This window comes from Xenopus laevis, chromosome 1L (assembly GCF_017654675.1).
Source record: "Xenopus laevis strain J_2021 chromosome 1L, Xenopus_laevis_v10.1, whole genome shotgun sequence".
Taxonomy (NCBI): domain Eukaryota; kingdom Metazoa; phylum Chordata; class Amphibia; order Anura; family Pipidae; genus Xenopus; species Xenopus laevis.
In genome coordinates, this window is record NC_054371.1 from 178,315,113 (window position 1) to 178,336,790 (window position 21,678).

The following is a 21,678-nucleotide window of genomic DNA, read 5'->3' on the forward strand; positions in this document are numbered from 1 at the left end:
GGGTACACAGACCCCTTTCTCAAGGCAGGGGCAGAAGTGAAGTAGCAAACATTAATCCACATGAGTTTATATAGGGTAATACAGGAAATTGCATCTGAGTAAGTGTCATCGCAATTGGTAATTCTCTCTCATTAACCCTTTAGTTATCCAAGGCTGTCCATAGAAATAAATCTCTACTCCCCATTCAATGGTAATCCACTGCACTCCCAATTCAGCTAAAAGAGACAAAACAAAATGGATAACAGTGAAACTTATTAATATTTCATTACAGATACACATACATACAAATCATAGTCTTTGTTTAGACCATTAGGGGCTAGTGTTTTTAGTTGGTGTATCCACCAAACCTCCCGCTTTCTAAGTGTCAATTCTCTATCTCCTCCTCGTCATGGGGTGGGGACACATTCCAAGACCATAAATCTTAGATCTGTGTCCAGATGACCCTTCTCTACAAAATGTCTCAAAACTGGTAGCTTCACATTGCCCTTCCTAATCGTAGATCTATGTTGAGATATATACGTGTTTTGATCTGTAATGTGGTCTCCCCGACATAAAGTAGCCCACAGGGGCAATTCAACACATAGACAGCAAATTTAGATAAACAAGTATAATACCCTCTTAATAGGTACTTGCGCCCAGTAGTAGGATGTTCAAACGACGTACCCTTCTGTACACAGCAACATTGAGTACAAGACAAACAAGGGAACATCCCCTGTGTTCTTGCACCAATGTACGACTGCGTTAATGGGGAAGTCTCTTTTGTATCAGAATGGACCAATTGACTACCCAGTGTTCTCCCTTTCCTATATGATATTAGGGGTTGTCGACCAAATTCCCCAATATCAGGATAGGACGGTTTGAGTATCCCCAATGTTTGCTAAGAATAGTGGCTATTAAGCCACTTTTATCACTATGCTGGGTAACAAAGGCTCTCTCCTTACGTTTAGGATATCCACATACTAAAAATGTATTATACATATCATTCATTTGTTGCTCACGTCTCTCAGGTTGGCTCACTAACCTCTCTACCCTAGAGAATTGGCTAATGGGAATGGAATCCCTAGTATGTGATGGATGATAACTGCTATAATGTAAATACCAGTAACCCCTGTACTGTATACGCTGCCCAAGATACACAAGGATCCTGTCCAACCACCTGGACGGCCAATTGTGGCAGGCATTGATTCATTGTTCTGCCCTATGGCCTCCATGTTGGACAGGATCCTTGCACCATTGGTGCAGCAAGGAAAATCTTATATAAAAGATAGCAATCATTTCCTTGAAAAACTGCATTCAGTACAGGTAGGTAGCTCTGAGGAATTGATGTTAGCTACCTTTGATGTGTCCTCACTTTATACGTCTATACCACACAGCATTGGATGGCATTGAGGCCTGCGCTACACTTTTAAGGGAAAGTAAAACATATGGTGAGAATGAGATTCATTTTTTCTTGAAGTTATTAGGGATCATTTTATGCGAAAACTATTTCAGATTCAAGGACAAGAACTACCAACAGCTGAGGGGAACTGCAATGGGTTTGAATGTCGCCCCTTTATACGCAAACGCCTTCATGCGGATACAAGAGGAACAATACATCTATCGTCGAGTATCGATCACCAAACACTGTGTTGTTTGGTGGTGCTACATCGATGATTTGTTTGTGATTTGGAGGGGTGACATGGATTCCCTTTTGCGGCTCCACAGTGAGATTAATGAGGGACATCCAAATATTTCATATACTGTACTTATGGATAGCACTTCTATCCAGTTTCTAGATGTTATGATAATCAGAAAAAGAGAAGGATTTGATACTGAGCTTTTTTCGAAACCTACGGATAGGAATTAACTATTACATTATACCAGTTATCATCCTGCACATACTAGGGATTCCATTCCCATTAGCCAATTCCCTAGAGTAGAGACGTTAGTGAGCCAATCTGAGAGACATGAGCAACAAATGAATGATATGTATAATAAATTTTTAGTACCTGGATATCCGAGATGGGTTTTAAATCCAGGGCAAGAAAAACCAGAGCTAAATGTAGGAAGAGAGAACAGTGTATACCCTTTGTTACCCAGTATAGTGATAAAAGTGGCTTAATAGCCACTATTCTTCGCAAACATTGGGGGATACTCAAATAATCCTATCCTGATATTGGGGAATTTGGTCAACCACCCCAATATCATATAGAAAAGGGAGAACACTGGGTAGTCAATTGGTCCATTCTGATACAAAAGAGACTTCCACATTAACGCAGTCATAAATTGGTGCAAGAACACAGGGGATGTACCTATTAAGAGGGTATTATACTTGTTTATCTAAATTTGTTGTCTATGTGTTGATTTGCCCCTGTGGGCTACTTTATGTTGGGGAGACCACATTACAGATCAAAACACGTATATATCTCAACATAGATCTACGATTAGGAAGGGCAATGTGAAGCTACCAGTTTCGAGACATTTTGTAGAGAAGGGTCACCTGGACACAGATCTAAGATTTATGGTCTTGGAATGTGTCCCCACCCCCAGACGTGAAGTAGATTTGACACTTAGAAAGCAGGAGGTTTGGTGGATACACCAACTAAAAACACTAGCCCCTAATGGTCTAAACAAAGACTATGATTTTTATGTGTTTCTGTAATGAAATATTAATACGTTTCACTGTTATCCATTTTGTTTTGTCTCTTTTAGCTGAATTGGGAGTGCAGTGGATTACCATTGAATGGGGAGTAGAGATTTATTTCTATGGACAGCCTTGGACTAAACTAAAGGGTTAATGGGAGAGAATAACCAATTGTGATGTCACTTACTCAGATGCAATTTCTGTATTACCCTATATAAACTCATGTGGATTAATGTTTGCTATTTCACTTGTGCCCCTGGCTTGAGAAAGGGGTCTGTGTTCCCCGAAACGTCGCCCTTGGGGCTGTGGTATGATTTTCTAAAATACACTATTTATGCATTTATAAATTGGAGTGCTGTGTCAGTTCATATATTTTTGGTCTATAATATTGGCTAATCTGGCAAAACCCTTTTTCTGACAATTTTTGCACCATATTCAAGGGTTGTGCGGCAATTTTCTTTTTTTGAAAAATAATATATATTTATATATATATATATATATATATATATATATATAGAAAAGCTGCAAGGATTGACAGCACTCCTAGGCAATAATTCACAGCATGTCAATATGGCAAATAAAGTGGAGAGTTTATTTGTGGTCCAACGTTTCGGCTCCACACAGGAGCCTTCGTCAGGGAATACCGTTTCTAAGCTGTGTTTTACCAGAGACACCACCACTGTATATGCAAGTAGAGATGTCGCGAACTGTTCGCCGGCGAACTTGTTCGCGCGAACATCGGGTGTTCGCGCTCGCCGGAAGTTCGCGAACGTCGCGCGACGTTCGCCATTTTGGGTTCGCCATTGTTGGCGCTTTTTTTTGCCCTCTCACCCCAGACCAGCAGGTACATGGCAGCCAATCAGGAAGCTCTCCCCTGGACCACTCCCCTTCCCTATAAAAACCGAAGCCCTGCAGCGTTTTTTCACTCTGCCTGTGTGTGCTGAAGAGATAGTGTAGGGAGAGAGCTGCTGCCTGTTAGTGATTTCAGGGACAGTTGAAAGTTTGCTGGCTAGTAATCGTTTTGATACTGCTCTGTTATTGGAGGGACAGAAGTCTGCAGGGGTTTGAGGGACATTTTAGCTTAGGTAGCTTTGCTGGCTAGTAAAAATTTTTTTTTTTAATATTCATTTTTTTTTATTTTACTTTTTTTTATTTTACTACCGCTGTAGTAGTGTATAAGTTGACCTTTTAGGCATTATTTGCCCTGTAGGCATTATTTGCACACTGTTTTCTTCAACCCGCCATCGAGCTGTGTGACCTTGTTCCCATTCTGTCTAAATATCCATAATATTACCGTCTCCAGAAAAAACACCGGAGTCACTTTTTTCAAGCAGCATTCACATATTTTACGTAATCCGTATCCACCGCTGTAGTAGTGTATACGTTGGCCTTGTAGGCATTATTTGCACACTGTTTTCTTCAACCCGCCATCGAGCTGTGTGACCTTGTTCCCATTCTGTCTAAATATCCATAATATTACCGTCTCCAGAAAAAAACACCGGAGTCACTTTTTTCAAGCAGCCATAATATATTTTACGTAATCCGTATCCACCGCTGTAGTAGTGTATACGTTGGCCTTGTAGGCATTATTTGCACACTGTTTTCTTCAACCCGCCATCGAGCTGTGTGACCTTGTTCCCATTCTGTCTAAATATCCATAATATTACCGTCTCCAGAAAAAACACCGGAGTCACTTTTTTCAAGCAGCCATAATATATTTTACGTAATCCGTATCCACCGCTGTAGTAGTGTATACGTTGGCCTTGTAGGCATTATTTGCACACTGTTTTCTTCAACCCGCCATCGAGCTGTGTGACCTTGTTCCCATTCTGTCTAAATATCCATAATATTACCGTCTCCAGAAAAAACACCGGAGTCACTTTTTTCAAGCAGCATTCATATATTTTACGTAATCCGTATCCACCGCTGTAGTAGTGTATACGTTGGCCTTGTAGGCATTATTTGCACACTGTTTTCTTCAACCCGCCATCGAGCTGTGTGACCTTGTTCCCATTCTGTCTAAATATCCATAATATTACCGTCTCCAGAAAAAACACCGGAGTCACTTTTTTCAAGCAGCATTCATATATTTTACGTAATCCGTATCCACCGCTGTAGTAGTGTATACGTTGGCCTTGTAGGCATTATTTGCACACTGTTTTCTTCAACCCGCCATCGAGCTGTGTGAGCTTGTTCACATTTTGTCTAAATATTGATAATATTATCGTCTCTAGAAAAACCACTTGAGTTACTTTTTTTCAAGCAGCATTCATATATTTTACGTAATCCGTATCCACCGCTGTAGTAGTGTATACGTTGACCTTGTAGGCATTATTTGCACACTGTTTTCTTCAACCCGCCATCGAGCTGTGTGACCTTGTTCACATTTTGTCTAAATATTGATAATATTATCGTCTCTAGAAAAACCACTTGAGTTACTTTTTTTCAAGCAGCATTCATATATTTTACGTAATCCGTATCCACCGCTGTAGTAGTGTATACGTTGACCTTGTAGGCATTATTTGCACACTGTTTTCTTCAACCCGCCATCGAGCTGTGTGACCTTGTTCACATTTTGTCTAAATATTGATAATATTATCGTCTCTAGAAAAACCACTTGAGTTACTTTTTTTCAAGCAGCATTCATATATTTTACGTAATCCGTATCCACCGCTGTAGTAGTGTATACGTTGACTTTGTAGGCATTATTTGCACAGTGTTTTCTTCAACCCGCCATCTAGCTGTGTGTATTATCGTTTCCAGAAAAACCAACTGAGTTTTGTTGTTGTTGTTGTTTTTTTAAAAATAATGCCAGGCAAAGGCAGGCCGCCACGCAGAGGCCGTGCTAGGGGCCGTGCTGCTATGCAATCCTGTGGCCCTAGCAAATTGCCCAGTTTTAAAAAGCCAATGACCCTGAACTCCCAAAATGCTGAAGAGGTAGTTGACTGGCTTACACAGCACACCCCATCCTCTACCGTTTCTAACTTTACCACAACATCCTCCTCATCCTCCACTGCTATGGCCACCCCACGTAACACTTCCTCCACCACCGGTGCCCCTTCTTCACTGGGGTCAGAGGAGTTATTTTCCAATGAGTTTCTTGAACTGAGTAATGCGCAACCATTATTGCCAGAAGAAGATGAAGGAGATGAGGACCTTACACCAGATTTAATTCTGGCAGAGAACACGATAGAGATGGACATAATGAGTGATGAGGAGGAGGTCCCCGCTGCTGCTTCCTTCTGTGATGTGTCAGAAGAAATTGATGCATCTGAGGAGAATGATGATGAGGAGATTGATGTTTTGTGGGTGCCTAGTAGAAGAGAGCAAGAGGAGGGTAGTTCAGATGGAGAGACGGAGAGTCAGAGAGGCAGTAGGAGAATAAGACTTAGAAGAAGCAGGGAGGACAGCCCGCAGGGATCAGTAGGGCAACAACATGTATCGGCACCTGTGTTCAGCCGGCCAACGCACCCGCCATTGCCGCCAATACCGCCAACTCCGCCAACTTCTACTGTTACCGCCAGATCGCACACTTCCAAAAAGTCAGCAGTGTGGGATTTTTTAATGTGTGTGCCTCTGACAAAAGCATTGTAATTTGCAATGAGTGCAGTCAGAAACTGAGCCTTGGTAAGCCCAACAGCCACATAGGTACAACTTCTATGCGAAGGCACATGAGCGGCAAGCACAAAGCACTTTGGGAGCAACACCTCAAAGGCAACAGGCAAACTAAAAGCCACACTCCTTCTGGTCCAGCATCTTACTGCTCTACCTCTGCTCTCCTTGACCCGTCTGAACCACCCTCCACTCCGCCTTCCACCTTGACCACCTGTTCCCATTCCCAGTCATCTGCCACCAGCCAAGTTTCTGTGAAGGCCATGTTTGAGCGTAAGAAGCCAATGTCTGACTGTCACCCCCTTGCCCGGCGTCTGACAGCTGGCTTGTCTGCACTCTTAGCCCGCCAGCTTTTACCATACCAGCTGGTGGACTCTGAGGCCTTCCGCAAATTTGTAGCAATTGGGACACCGCAGTGGAAGGTACCCAGCCGCAATTTTTTTTCTAAAAAGGGAATACCACACCTGTACCAACATGTGCAGAGCCAAGTTACCGCATCTCTGTCACTTAGTGTTGGGCCAAAGGTCCATATGACTACTGACGCATGGTCCTCCAAGCATGGTCAGGGCAGGTATGTCACCTACACTGCCCACTGGGTGAACTTGGTAATGGCTGGGAAGCAGGGAATGGGTAGCTCAACAACAACAGTGGAGTTGGTGTCACCGCCACGGATTGCACGCGGTTCTGCCACCACCTCTACTCCTCCATCGCTCTCTACCTCGTCTTCTTCTTCTTCTTACTCTGCTGCTGGGTCCTCCTTCTCCTCCTCCACACCTGTGCACCCCCAGCTCCCCCTAGGCTATTCGACGTGCCAGGTACGCCGTTGTCACGCTGTCTTGGGGATGACGTGCCTGGAAAGCAAAAACCATACCGGATCTGTACTCCTGTCATCTCTGCAGTCACAGGCCGATCGGTGGCTGACCCCACACCAACTGCAGATCGGAAAAGTGGTGTGTGACAATGGAAGCAATCTGTTGGCAGCGTTGAGACTAGGCAATTTAACACATGTGCCCTGCATGGCACATGTGTTAAATTTAATAGTCCAACGTTTTGTCTCCAAGTACCCAGGATTCCAGGACGTTCTCACCCAGTCCAGAAAGGTGTCGGCCCATTTCAGACGTTCCTACACAGCCATGGCACGCCTTGCTGACATTCAGCAGCGCTACAACATGCCAGTCAGGCGTTTGATTTCTGACAGCCAGACTCGCTGGAATTCAACGCTCCTTATGTTGGAACGTCTGCTGCAACAACAAAGGGCCGTCAACGAGTACCTTTTTGAACTGGGTGGTAGGACTGGATCTGCACAGCTGGGGATTTTTTTCCCCCGTTACTGGGTGCTTATGCGCGATGCCTGCAGGCTCATGCGACCTTTTGAAGAGGTGACAAATATGGTCAGTCGCACCGAAGGCACCATCAGCGACCTAATACCCTTCGCTTTCTTCCTGGAGCGTGCCGTGCGACGAGTGACAGATGAGGCTGTAGACCAGCGTGACGAGGAGCTGGAAGCGCACGATTTCTGGTCGGAATCACCAGAACGAACCCAGGCACCTGCTGCAACGCAGGGAGAGGTGCCAGAAGTGGAGTCAGAGGAGGAAGGTGGCTTTGTGGAGGAGGAGGAGGAGGACCAACAGGAGCAGGCTTCCCAGGGGGCTAGTGGTGACCTTTTGGGGACCCCTGGTCTTGTACGTGGCTGGGGGGAGGAGACCGTGGATGATGCAGTCCTTGATAATGAGGAAGCGGAGATGGATAGCTCTGCATCCAACCTTGTGAGAATGGGGTCTTTCATGCTGTCATGCCTGTTGAAGGACCCCCGTATCAAGAGGCTTAAGGAGAAGGACCTGTACTGGGTCGCAACGCTACTAGACCCTCGGTACAAGCATAAAGTGTCAGAAATGTTACCAACATACCACAAGTCCGAAAAGATGCGGCATTTACAAACCAGCCTGCAAAACATGTTGTACAATGCTTTTAAGGGTGATGTCACTTCAGGAACTCATCAACATTCCAGGGGCAGAGGTGCCAGTAATCCTGCCACGAGCACACCTGCAAGGACAAAGCCCTTTGGCCAGTCTGTAACGTCAGACATGCAAATGTTTTTCTGTCCAAGGCAGCGCCACAACCCTTCTGGATCCACCCTCAAAGAACGCCTCGACCGGCAGGTAGCGGACTACCTGGCATTAACTGCAGATATCGACACTCTGAGGAGCGATGAACCCCTGGACTACTGGGTGCGCAGGCTTGATCTGTGGCCAGAGCTGTCACAATTTGCCATGAACCTCTTGTCTTGCCCAGCCTCAAGTGTGCTCTCAGAAAGGACCTTCAGTGCAGCAGGAGGGATTGTAACTGAGAAGAGAACTCGCCTAGGTCACAAAAGTGTCGATTACCTGACCTTTATTAAAATGAATGAGGGGTGGATCTCGGAGGGTTACTGCACGCCGGAAGACTTGTTCTGACTTCTATGCAGCTGTCCTTCTCTTCAAGCCTCATGACTCCACACACAGCTGTCCTTTAGCGTCCTCCTCCTCCCTCCGCCACCGTTACAAACTAGGGTGCAAACCCTACTGGTTTAATTTTTTCTGGCCTCTGTGCTTCAGTGGCTGCAACCAAAAAAATGCATATTTTCTGCATTTATATGGCATAATTTTTCTGGCCTCTGTGCTTCAGTGGCTGCAACCAAAAAAATTTATATTTTCAGCATTTATATGGCATAATTTTTCTGTCAACTGTGCTTCAGTGGCTGCGACCAAAAAAATGCATATTTTCTGCATTTATATGGCATAATTTTTCTGGCCTCTGTGCTTCAGTGGCTGCAACCAAAAAAAATTTATATTTTCAGCATTTATATGGCATAATTTTCTGGCAACTGTGCTTCAGTGGCTGCGACCAAAAAAATGACTATTTTCAGCATTTATATGGCATATTTTTTCTGGCCTCTGTGCTTCAGTGGCTGTGGCCAAAAAAACTGGGCAAACAATGCCTACAAGGTCAACGACGTTGACCTTGTAGGCATTGTTTGCCCAGTTTTTTTGGCCACAGCCACTGAAGCACAGAGGCCAGAAAAAATATGCCATATAAATGCTGAAAATAGTCATTTTTTGCCATACGTTGACTCAACGTATATGGCAAAAAAATGACTATTTTCAGCATTTACGTGACATATTTTTTCTGGCAACTGTGCTTCAGTGGCTGCAACCAAAAAAACTGGGCAAACAATGTCTACAAGGTCAACGTATGGCGAAAAATTACTATTTTCAGCATTTATATGGCATATTTTTTCTGGCAACTGTGCTTCAGTGGCTGCGTCCAAAAAAACTGGGCAAACAATGTCTACAAGGTCAACGTATGGCGAAAATGACTATTTTCAGCATTTATATGGCATATTTTTTCTGGCAACTGTGCTTCAGTGGCTGCGTCCAAAAAAACTGGGCAAACAATGCCTACAAGGTCAACGTATGGCAGTTGTTTAAAGAGAACAGTAGATTACTAGCCAGCAAAGCTACCTAAGCTAAAATGTCCCTCAAATCCCTGCAGACTTCTGTCCCTCCAATACAGAGCAGTATCAAGCAGATTACTAGCCAGCAAACTTACTATCATCTGTCCCTGAAATCACTAACAGCTCTCCCCCTACACTATCTCTTCCAAGCACACACAGGCAGATTTTTCAGATACATTTTTGCCCTTGATCCCCCTCTGGCATGCCACTGTCCAGGTCGTTGCACCCTTTAAACAACTTTAAAATCATTTTTCTGGCCAGAAATGTCTTTTCTAGATGTTAAAGTTCGCCTTCCCATTGAAGTCTATGGGGTTCGCGAACCGTTCGCGAACCGCTCGCATTTTTGCGCAAGTTCGCGAATATGTTCGCGAACTTTTTTTCCGACGTTCGCTACATCCCTATATGCAAGTCATCATGGCACAATACCTCCACCACATCTGTGGCTCCTCTGCTCACTTTGTGTTCCATTTCTTTCATGTCCAACTTACTGGCAGCCCTGCACACTGGACATCATGAGAAAGAAAGAAATATATACTGAGCAGCACAGAGGCCTGGAGCCCCTCAAACTGAACTGCAAATTTTTATGGACTGTGAAATTGGAGATTCAAGATAGAGTCAATATCTGGTATATAACTTTATTTAAACTTTAGGAGACACTGGCACTCTTGAGTCCACAAGGGGCTTACATAATATGATATGGTATGATATGGCATTCTATGGTTTTAAAAACAAGAGCAAAATTGCATTTTGGCATATTTTAATATGAGAAGGTATTAATAAAGGCTAACTTGGTGTATGTGTATGAGGAACATGGCGTGGGCCCAAAAACCGCAGTAATTAATATTAAGGGGCATATTTATCAAGGGTTGAATTTAGAGTTTATGGGAGTTTATAAAAACTGCTATAAACTTGAAATTCTAAAAAAAAAAACCAAAACCAACCAATCGACATGTATTAAAATGTTTTTAATTTTTTAAATTCGGGTGAATAGGATCGACCTGCAAACTCAAATCAAATTTGAATCAAATTCGATTCATGTTTTTTCACCAAAAAAAAAAACAACTCCAAATTGATTGTAGGAGGTCCCCTATAGGCTAAAACACCAATTAGACAGGTTTTAGATGGTAAATAGTCAAATTTGAATTCTTAAAGGGACAGTACATGATAAATTTCAAACTCAAATTTCGATTTTTTTTTAAACTTGAATCAAATGTGGACTATTCCCTAGTCGAATTACACTTAAATAAACTCAAAATTAGAATTGAAAAATTAGAATTTTCAATTCGACCCTTGATAAATCTGCCCCAAGTGTTTTGCCACCTAATACAAGTGATGCTTTTTGAATGTGAAGCAGTGGCCTGGTAAATTCTTTATTCTTTCTTTTATAAATGTGTAGTATTCATATCGGGAAACAGAAGCATGTCTCATTATATAGGGGAGAACAGGTACTAAGGCAGTGCCCGGCTTCTAACATATTTTTTTTTAATTATTCCAAAAACAAAAACAAAATAGCTTGAATCTTGAAAATACACCTCTCATTGATATATAGATATATATATATATAGATATATATATATATAGATATATATAGATATATATATATATATATATATATATATATAGATATATATAGATATATATATATATATAGATATATAGATATATATATAGATATACAAATAAGGGAAAGTTGTGCTCACCACTCATTTTACCCATTATCAATATATTTAAGAGAGAGACATTTTGTGCATACTGCTACTAAAAAATGCCTTACCCTTTAAACAAAACAGGGATTGTTTAAATATATTGCAATATATGGACAAACAATCCCTGTGTTGTTTAAAGGGTAAGGCATTTTTTAGTAGCAGTATGCACAAAATGTCTCTCTCTTAAATATATTGATAATGGGTTTGTCTATATATATATATATATATATATATATATATATATATATATATATATATATATATATATGTATATACGTAATACACTTAATTAATACAGTGTAATACATATGCTAGTAGCCATACACAACCCCAGCAATGCCTGTATTTAAGAACCAAATGAAAACAGACTTTTGTTACTTTAAATGACCTTAAGCGATGAGAATATTATAGAGAGTGTGTGTGTGTATTTTAAAGCTTGCTTCCTGGCCAGAATCCAACTGCTGATGTATAAATACAGGCACAGAAATGTGTTATGTTTGAATTCAATTTACATAAAATGTAAGGAATATTTATGGAGTAATTATATTTGCAATTCAAGGCCACATTTTAAAGAAATATGGCAGCAATTTGCTGTTTTGCCAGTGAAAATGGTTTACTGGTTGATGATGCTGAAACACCTGCAATATGTGTCCTTGAGGAAAATGGATTCTTTTAACAAGATACCAAAGAAAGAAAAGCTATTATGTACATGAGTGCTAGAAAGGAGAGAACACCCAATATTCAGGCTGATGAATACCTCAGCTGAATGGATCAGGTAGAAGACTGCATTATTGCACTTTTAAAATAGATAGGTATACCCATTTTCTTCTTACCTTTTAAATAGCTTTGTGCTCTAAAACTGCTCCATAGGCCCGAGCCGAGAGGGTCATCATGTACAGGTATGGGATGCCTTATCCAGAAACATGTTATCCAGAAACCTCCGATTTATGGAAAGGCTATCTCATCTCTCATATTTTTTTCTCTGTAATAGTAAAACAATACCTTGTACTTGATTCAAACTAATATATAATTAATCCTTATTGGAAGCAAAATCAGCCTATTGGGGTTATTTAATGTTTACATGATTTTATAGTAGACTTAAGGTATGAAGACCCAAATTAAGGACATATCCATTATCCAGAAACCCTCAGGTCCACAGGATTCTGGGTAACAGGGCCCCTACCCGTAGTTATGTGTGTGGGGCACTCTACTAAGATATCATCAATTTGAATATGCATGCTTTTTTTAGTAATTACATATGTATATAAATAACTTGCATTGTAGATGACACAAGTCTATTCAGTTTAACCTCATGTTGATCATCATTTTTAGAATTATAAACAAACCAGGCTTAAGGAGATAGATTACAGTTTCCATCTGCAAACATAATTGTAACGTATGGTATCCCTAACCCAGAACTAACACCAAGGTCCTGGTCATGGCTCACTCTTCTGCCTATAACAGCCGCCTTTTGCTTCGGGTGGAGGCTGGAGCCCTCCACTATTCGGATGTTGCCAGGTCTTAACATGAGAGGACCAAGGAGAGAGTTCTGAACAGGCAAGGAAACCAAACATGTACGTGGAGCAGGTAGCGTAGTCGTGGAACAAGCTGGGTCAATACCTGAATCAAATACCAAATCATGAAGCAAAAGCGTAGTTGAGGTCACAGGCCATAGTCAACACCAAACAGTAGTGTGGTACAAAATCAGGAGCTGAGAAATGTTAAGTAACAGGCAAGGGTCAGTGCAGGCAGCAGAACAGCAAATTCAGGGACAGGCATGGGTCAAGGACAAGATCAGACAACATAAGCACACCCAGGAACTATGGAAATAGACCCACACTGGGCTAAGAACAATTTGGCCCTTTAAATATTTGAATTTCATGCCGAGCATAATGACATCTGATGCAGCGCTCGCATCAAAACCTGGCAGTGGTGCAAGTGCGCGTCTATTGCACATTTGCACGCGAAAGAAGAGTAGGCGTTGGCCATCACCGGCATACCTGACGCACCACTAGACCACTAGGTATACTCACAATAATATTTTCTAACTAATGAATGGATTGTTACACAGTGATTTGGAACTGCAAGTGTATGTTTCTAGGCTGAAACACCTCAACTTCCTGTTTTGTTCACAATGCTGAGTATATATATATATATATATATATATATATATATATATATATATCCATAATGCATAAAATTGCACAATTGATTGTAAACAGGACAGCGTTGCAATAATTAAGGATAGATGAGTGAGGGGAAAGACAGCAAATACAGTAGCAATGAAAATTAATGGAATGTTAATATGAATTTAAAATATTCATGGAGAAGATATACAATTTGGCCACTGTGGGAATTCACTCATAGAGCATTTTGGGAGATATTTACTGTATCTTACCTCTAGTGTTTTCCAAAACACTGTGCCACACCACCAAAAACATGGGACATAGTCCTACCTTACTTACGTCATTCACTCTCTATTTGTATGAATATACTTATTTAATCAATGTCTATGCACCACCAACAACTTCCTACCCCTTTAGTTCTTGAGTCAAAGGCTGCAGAGTTGACTATAATGTACCTGGAGCAGCAACATGTGAGTTTCTGTGTTGGGAATGAGCAAGAAGTAATTTTTACTTTGCAAATATGAAACTCCGTGATCACTTGTGTAGTAACCTCAGCACCGGATTTGTTTCCGGTCCGACCAGGCAGCCGCGCGGTCCTAGCGCCCGCCTGCACTTCCCAGCGCGCCGGCGAAAAAGTGCCGGCGCAGCTGGTGTCATTGAATGGGGACGCACAAGTCCCCACAATGCGGCTGGGCGGCATGCCGCCCCTATTTTTTGCCGCCCTAGGCCCGGTCCTATGTGGCCTTGCCACAAATCCGGGCCTGAGTAACCTGCTAATGTGGACATTTTGGTTAAGGGCATTCCTGCTAATTTGCCATTGCCTTATGATTCATATTCTTGTTCCTGTAAGCTGAGAGCAAGTATGGAACAGGCCAGTCTTACCTGTCATGTTATAATAAATGTGCCAGAAGTTTATGTGGTTGTCTAACTGCTTCACTTGAACTAACACAGCAGAATCATTTAACCCACTGCTAACCAATCAGTGTATCACAACATGTATGTGGAGACCCACAATAGAACCTATTGTCATAAGTACTTTCCTTTTTTTTTAGCTGGAGGAAGGATAAAGACATGCCTTATGCAGAAAAGGGAGTATAATATAGCTTAAGGGATAGAAACAATTCCACTCTGTATAGAAATTCTTTTTTTTCTTTGACACAGAAGATAAATTCTCTATTTAAATGAATGCTGAAAAAAACTATTGCAGCTCATAGAACAAATCCATTCCATCTTGGCTACGGGCCCTATGGAAACATTGCCACTTGTTGTTTTCACCCTTTTTGAATGAACATGCACCAGATTCCCAAATGGCTACATCTCTCAATTGACTTATTCAGTGCACAGAACAGAAACATTAATCAGGCATTTCAAAAATTACAGACGCTGACTCACACTGTCTGCTCCCGGTGTCCTCTAAGGCTTTTCAAACACCAACACAAAAAAATCTCTATTTTTTTAATTAAATAGAATTTACTGCACTGCTGAAATTCATTTAATCACTGTTGTCTTAGAATGTATCCTATTTATGAGTGTCTGAACACTGAAATATATTCATTCCAAGTGTACTAAGATGTTTATAATTTCAGGCTGTTTTGTAACTGACAATAAAAAATAGAATTGCTATTTTCTTATAAGGAATAGACCTCTAAATTTCAAGTACAGTTGCTCTATGCCAGTGTTTTGCAACTCAACCCTAAGAAAAGCCTAATATTTAAGACTCTAAAAGGGCACCATCATTAAAAAAAAATTTTTTGTGTTGCATTTAATATGTATTTGCTGCTCTCCAATTTGTGTAAACCACAGAGATTGGCCCTAATAATATGATAATTCTTCTTTTTCTACAAAGATGTTAGCTTACCTTCTAATCTAGAACATATATGTCCTTAATAAAAACAATTGGTTGCTTTGTGATAGATTGAGCAGTGTGCTAAAAAAGATTGGCTTGTGTGGGGTATTAAGAAAGTATGTAGTGAGCAACATTTACACGTTTACATCATCCCATGTTACTCCCACTTTTAGTTACTACAGCAATAACTGGTTTACAAATATAAATGACTTTTGCTCTGATTGTTGGTTTTTGGCAGCTGGACTTATTGGTATTCTGTCTCTGCAGAAAATATATCCATTTATTTCATTTCAGTCTCAAACCAGGTACAGATATGTGAAAGCATTGTTATGAAAACAATCTTGCCATAGTTTTATGCGTATCCAGCTCACCCAATAAGCCATCCTTAAATCTCATTCAACTGTGTATGCCCTTCAGTCTTTCCCTTTCCCAAATTGGGAACTGAAACCTGTGCTTTACATTGTAAGTTTTATACAAAATTTATCAAAGAGTGAAGTTACAGATTGCCACAGTCCACTAGGGTGAAATTCCGCCTCTCTGCATTCATTTCTATGAGATTTTTTTTTCTATGAGATTTTGAAAGGTATATTTATCAAAGGATGATCTTTCCCTTTCTCCCATTGATAAATACTCTCTTAAAAATCCCATAGAAATGAATAGAGAGTGGCGGGATTTCACCCTAGTGGACTGTGGCGATCTCTAACTTCACTCTTTCATAAATATGCCCTTAGTCTTCTTTACACCCCCTAATCTTTTTTTATCGCACTGTGAAAAATCTTGTATTTTTTAAAAATACTACTTTAAAATCATGTGGCTAGCCATAAGATCCCGTAAGTTTGATTTAGGATAAAAGCCCAGATTTGTATTACAAATCAACGCCCATGTCATCCAAGCTGACGTGAAGCCAGGGAGTCTAAATTTTTTCACAGAGCAGCCCTATGCTTTATATGTCAATCGGATAAAAGGAAGAGCTGTATTGACTAATATTAGCCATTGTTTCAGTGTCGGTAGGTCAGTGTCGGTAGGTATGCAAGGCACCAAAGTGGGTAACAAAGGGTGCCTGGGACTCTGGGGAGGTATTAGGAGAAGAGGGAACCCTGGGACTTGCTATATTTTGTGGAAGGATTGGTTGATGGCACTAAGGGAGGGCCGTTATAAAAAGGGGAATCTGCTTACCCTCCTCCTCTTGTGATGTCATGGGCACCTGGAGCACTGTGCAGGCTGGCAGTGTGTCTGGTCTCCCCTAATGGAGGAGGATTATCCCACCCACCCCCCACCCGTTGCACTGTTACACTTAAATCTTTGCATTTATTTGTAAATAAAGTTGCAATGGATTGGTTTCCATATTGTTAAGAATGTGTTATATAACTAATATTATTATTGTCTGCTGTTGGCAGGTAATTGTTTTTGGTCTTTGCCATTTGGGTATGACCAGAAGGTTTTTTACATGCCCACCGTGGCTGCGGTGGTTGGCATCTCTGGTAACCTGGGCTTGGTATAAAATGGCAAGGACAGGGTTATCGGTTTTTGGCAAATATGGTTGTCATGGTCTGCACCCTAAATCCAGAACCAATGCTAAGCACCCTGTTCTCGGCTCTTGCTTCTGCCTTTAACAGCCACCTTTCACCTCGGGAGGAGCCCTCAGCTAATCGGATGCCTCCAGGTCTTAATAAGAGAAGTGCCAAGCGAAGGGTTCTGGACAGGCAAAGGGGCACTACGGAAAAACAAAGTCTTTTGGGCAGAAGGTTGCAGTACAAGGCGTAGGCAGAAAGCGGAGTCAAATCAGGCTGGGTCAGGGCAGGCAGCGTACAAGCGGAGTAAAATAGGCAAGGGTCAAACCAAGAGATCAATCAGGAGGGTTACGGATAGAAGAGTCGGTTACCAGGCAGGGTCAGGATTTTGGAAGTCAGAATCGTCACAAAACAGGCAGGGGTCACAACAGGTATCAGTCAGACAGGTATAAACTCAGATAGGCACCAGGAACTCACTAGGAATGAACCTATATCGGGCAACTAAAAAATACAAAATGTCCAGTTAAATCCATTTGAATTTCATGCCATTGCGAGCTGGCGTCAACACACCAGCGTGCATGCGCCTATAAAAAGAGGAGACGTACGGCGCGCACACCCTAAGGCCCCAGAACTGCAGATGGTTTTCATAAAAGCTGTGGCCGACCTCCACCCACGAAAAGGGAAAACGGAGTCTTGTAGTTTATTTAAATGTTAGCTCACAAGCGACTGCCTCCCACAGTCATAATTGTTGCCACTTATGCAAGGCCTTTGCAAAGGGCGACAAGATGGTAGTGAGAAGGCCTGGCATAATCTTGGAACCAATTTTGTACTCTGCGGGTCTCTATCTCCACTGAGAATGTCACTTATGGAAATGCCAAAGATGAGAATTGAGCTTGAAATGTGCAATGTAGTTGGAGGTAACAAAAAAACTGCAGTTGTCTACCAAGCTTAGTCTTTACACAATACCCAAATATTTCAAACCTTTACTAAACCAGTAGTTAAAATCTTGGAGCACGTAAAAGTGCAGAAGAGTAGAGTCTCTCCATAATGGGAGAAAAGGGGATGGGATTGGTGTGGCTTACCCCAGCATTTTATAGGTTAATTTCCATGCTCTATAGTGAATAGTGACAGTGGAGGGGCTTCTAGCGTAGTCAGATAGTTTCCTGTTAGGAATGTTTTAACTGCCTCCAGTGAGCCAAGGTAGTGAGCTAGCAAAAGAGGTCTGGGGTCAGTTTCATCTACAGTATGTGAGTGTAGCTTTGAAAATAATAAATTTGACTAGCCAAAAAGAAAGAGAAAGGGCTACCCCCCCCCCCTTTGTTTTGGGTGCAGAGAGAGCCTGCCAAGGTAAACTACTTTATACTGACCATTTAAGCAAGGAGAAACTGAAAAACTGTCTCCGTTGTGGGACGTTTAAAAGGCACTTAGCCCGTGTTGAGAATGCTTAGCCAATTTTTATGGACATGTTATGTTTTCAGTGTATGCCTACAACATCATTGTTTTTTTGTTGCTTTCAGAATGGCCTGAATTTGTAAATAACTATGCACCATGGTGGGCGACCCACACACTGGACTGGCTGAAATATGGAAAGAATGTGTTAGTTGTACATTTTGAAGACCTCAAAAAAGACTTATTTATTCAGCTGAAGAGAATGATTAACGTTCTGGGTTTACCCATCCTAGCAGATCGACTACTGTGTGTTGAAGGCCAAAAAGATGGGAACTTCAAGCGCTCTGGTCTGAGGAAATTGGAGTATGATCCCTACACAGAGGACATGAGGAAGATGATCAGCAATTACATTAGGACAGTACATGCAGCTTTGAAACTCAAAAACATTACTGGTGTTCCAGAAGACTATTATCCAAGATGATGTTACTGGTCAGTTTGCATATTTATCCTGGGATCTGATGTCTCAGTTGACCGCTACTTCCACCCAGTGGGTGGTTTTTCTGCTGCTATTAACGGCTAATGGGTTATGTGCATGAAACATTGATCACCAGTTAATGGTTACAGCAGTTTACACCACCAGATACAGGGTGGTGTTAGAAGTTCTACAATATTTCTCTCGGTGCAGGGAACCTGCATGATATTTAAAAAAGCAGTTTGCCATTAAAACATGGCTGTTAGGAAAAATATATTTGAGGTATAATTTCCCAAAAAATATTTTTTACTTAATGCATAAAAAGTTCAAATTAAAAACAGCTTTGTTTCTCTTAGTTACATTCATTTTGGTATGCAAAGAAACAATAAACTTTAAAAAAAAAAAAATAATGTAGGAAGCCGGGGTTGAACTACAGTACCAGTAAACTTTGGCTATGGATAAATGTTGGAAAGTGCAATGCAACAACACCTGGAGGGCCACACTTATCCAAACAATGTAATATCTTCTAACATACCTAGAAATTGAGGCTCATTTACTTAGGAGAAGTGAAGTGAAGAGAAGTTTTTTGGACAGAACTATCACATAAATTGTAGCGGCTGCTAATACCTTACAATACAGTTTTGAACAGCTGTGGTTGGCTTTTTGTACATTATTTGGGGAAAAATGTGAGCAGATTGGGACATTTGCTGGGATTATTCTGACTGTGCAAGATGCTAGATATGAGTTCTATGGTTTCTAGCGATATTATACTTTCTGCTACCTTTCTGCCTGACTCAGGGCACCATCATGTGAAAACCCTGGGTCACGTCACTTTCATTTATATTCATGGAGTGAATAAATATTTCCACAATTACAATGCTAGCATCAATGCTGGAAATTGTTGCCACATTAGAAAAAAAATCAAATTTCTAAATTTCTGTAAATGCAATCTATACATTCTGTTCACATGTGTTCCCTATATATGTATGGCTTTGATTTTTCAAAGATAAATAGTGTAAGTCTCATTTAAATTCCCCTAACCGACAGTTAACGTGTGACCTGATATTTATAATGAAGGGTTGTGGTGACTGGGTGGAAGTGGAGCAATGCCCACATCATCCCAGATTCTGAATTTCATTTGTTTTTGGTGGTACAGTCCCCCAAACTTACTGGGCTTAAGAAATAATGATGCTGCTCATTTCTACAGGGGGGTTGTCCAGCAATGCAACTTCTAGGCCTGTGTGTTTCTCCGTGGAAAATCCATTGTTTCACGGTCCTGGGATGATATTTTTCATGTCTGATATTGTAAAACAATGCTGTAACCAGCAATACAGTATGTGCTGCCCCTAGTTTTTGTGTTTAATATTCTGTTAGGAATATGTTAAAACATGTTAAAACTTGTTTTAAAGGTCTAATTTCTGTTTTTTTATTTTCATTTTTTCCTAGAGCGTATATAAGAAGAAAACGTGCACTTAACTGCAATTAGGCAATTTTTTTTTGGAAATTACAGATATAGGATCCATTTTCCAGAACCCCGTTATCCAGAAAGCTCTGAATTATGGGAAGGCCATCTTCCACTGAATCCATTTTAATAAAAAAATTCCAATTTTTTTAAAAAAAATTCTCTGTAATAATAAAACAGTACCTTGTACTTGATCAAACAAATGTATCATTAATCCTTATTAGAGGCAAAGCAATCCTTTTGGGTTTAATTCATGTTAAAATGATTTTTTAGGAGAGATATTTGGTATGGAGATCCAAATTATGGAAAGATCCCTTATCTGGAAAACCCCAGGTCCCAAGCATTCTGGATAACAGATCCCATACCTATACAAATGGAACTGTATATACTGTAGGGTGCATTACAGGAGGAAAAGGCAAAGAGGGCCAAACCAAGCTTTGTAGAACAACAAATTCCGGCACCTTCCTGCCAGCTTTGTTATGAAAATAATGGGAGTCAGAACTGTAAGTACTAGAGTGTAAGAACTGTAAGAGCCCAATGGCCACACTATATTAGATCCTGCACCACAGACTAAAAAAAGAAAATGTTCTGCAACCGAGCAACAGACAATCCAACAAATGAATGTGAGCAATATTGCTGAATAGAATATTATTCAGAAACGGATAGTGGTTGGGGGAATGGATTTTGGGGCTAACATTTGCCGCCTATCATCTTTATGTCACTTTGGAAACCAGCTGCCATACCAAATGTTATTTAATCCTGAAATTTCCACTAAAAATGATTAAACCACACTGAGCTGAATGAGCATGTGTGAGCCTAGGAAGACACTTCAGAGGCAGAATGAAAATGTAAAAAATACGGCTATGAAGATCTTTGAATGGGTTTAAAGGGAAAACACATACTGTGAGTGGCAATTTGAAATAAAATTAGTGTGCATTTTATTATTGAAAGAAGGAGTGTGAGCAATACCTTATATCCTGATGCGCCATAGCAGAGCAAGGTACTCTCCTCAATCTCCCAATCAAGGTCATTCTGTTTGGGAACATTATTCTTCTTTTTTATTTACATAGAAATTTGGGATATGTTTAGTCTTTAGTGTTATGGCTCATGGGGTAATTTGAATAATTTATTTTTAAGTAGTTCAAAACTTGGCTCCAGTGCCCCTAAAATCACCCCAGATGGACAGGAAAATCATCCTGAAAATTCTTTGTTCCAGTGTTTGTTACATGATGCAGGGATGGGGTCTATGGGGGGTTGGCCTGGGTGCAGTCACACCCCTGGCCCCCATATTATTCAAACCACTGACTATATTGGCACAATTGCAATTTCAATGTAGGTTAATGGTGAGGCTGCACTTGGTCCTGTGTACCATTACACATACATCTGTGTTTTCCATCATCTCAGCCAGAGGTCTAAAGTCATCATGCACCAAATTCCT

The 21,678-nt window shown here is 41.0% G+C and overlaps 1 protein-coding gene across 2 annotated transcripts in view; it reads left to right on the forward strand.

The window, feature by feature from the left end:
• wscd2.L (WSC domain containing 2 L homeolog) overlaps window positions 1-20,332 on the forward strand; it is a 161,765-nt gene extending 141,433 nt beyond the window's left edge. Inside the window, exons 9-10 of one of the 2 annotated variants that reach the window (XM_041567853.1) lie at window positions 18,435-18,795; window positions 20,225-20,332. In XM_041567853.1, the coding sequence (XP_041423787.1) occupies window positions 18,435-18,787 (353 nt within the window). In that variant the 3' untranslated portion in view covers window positions 18,788-18,795; window positions 20,225-20,332. Of the gene's footprint in view, window positions 1-18,434 lie in introns of both variants that reach the window. The other variant, XM_018263671.2, reaches the window with a different exon arrangement.
• Window positions 20,333-21,678: the final 1,346 nt, after the last annotated feature.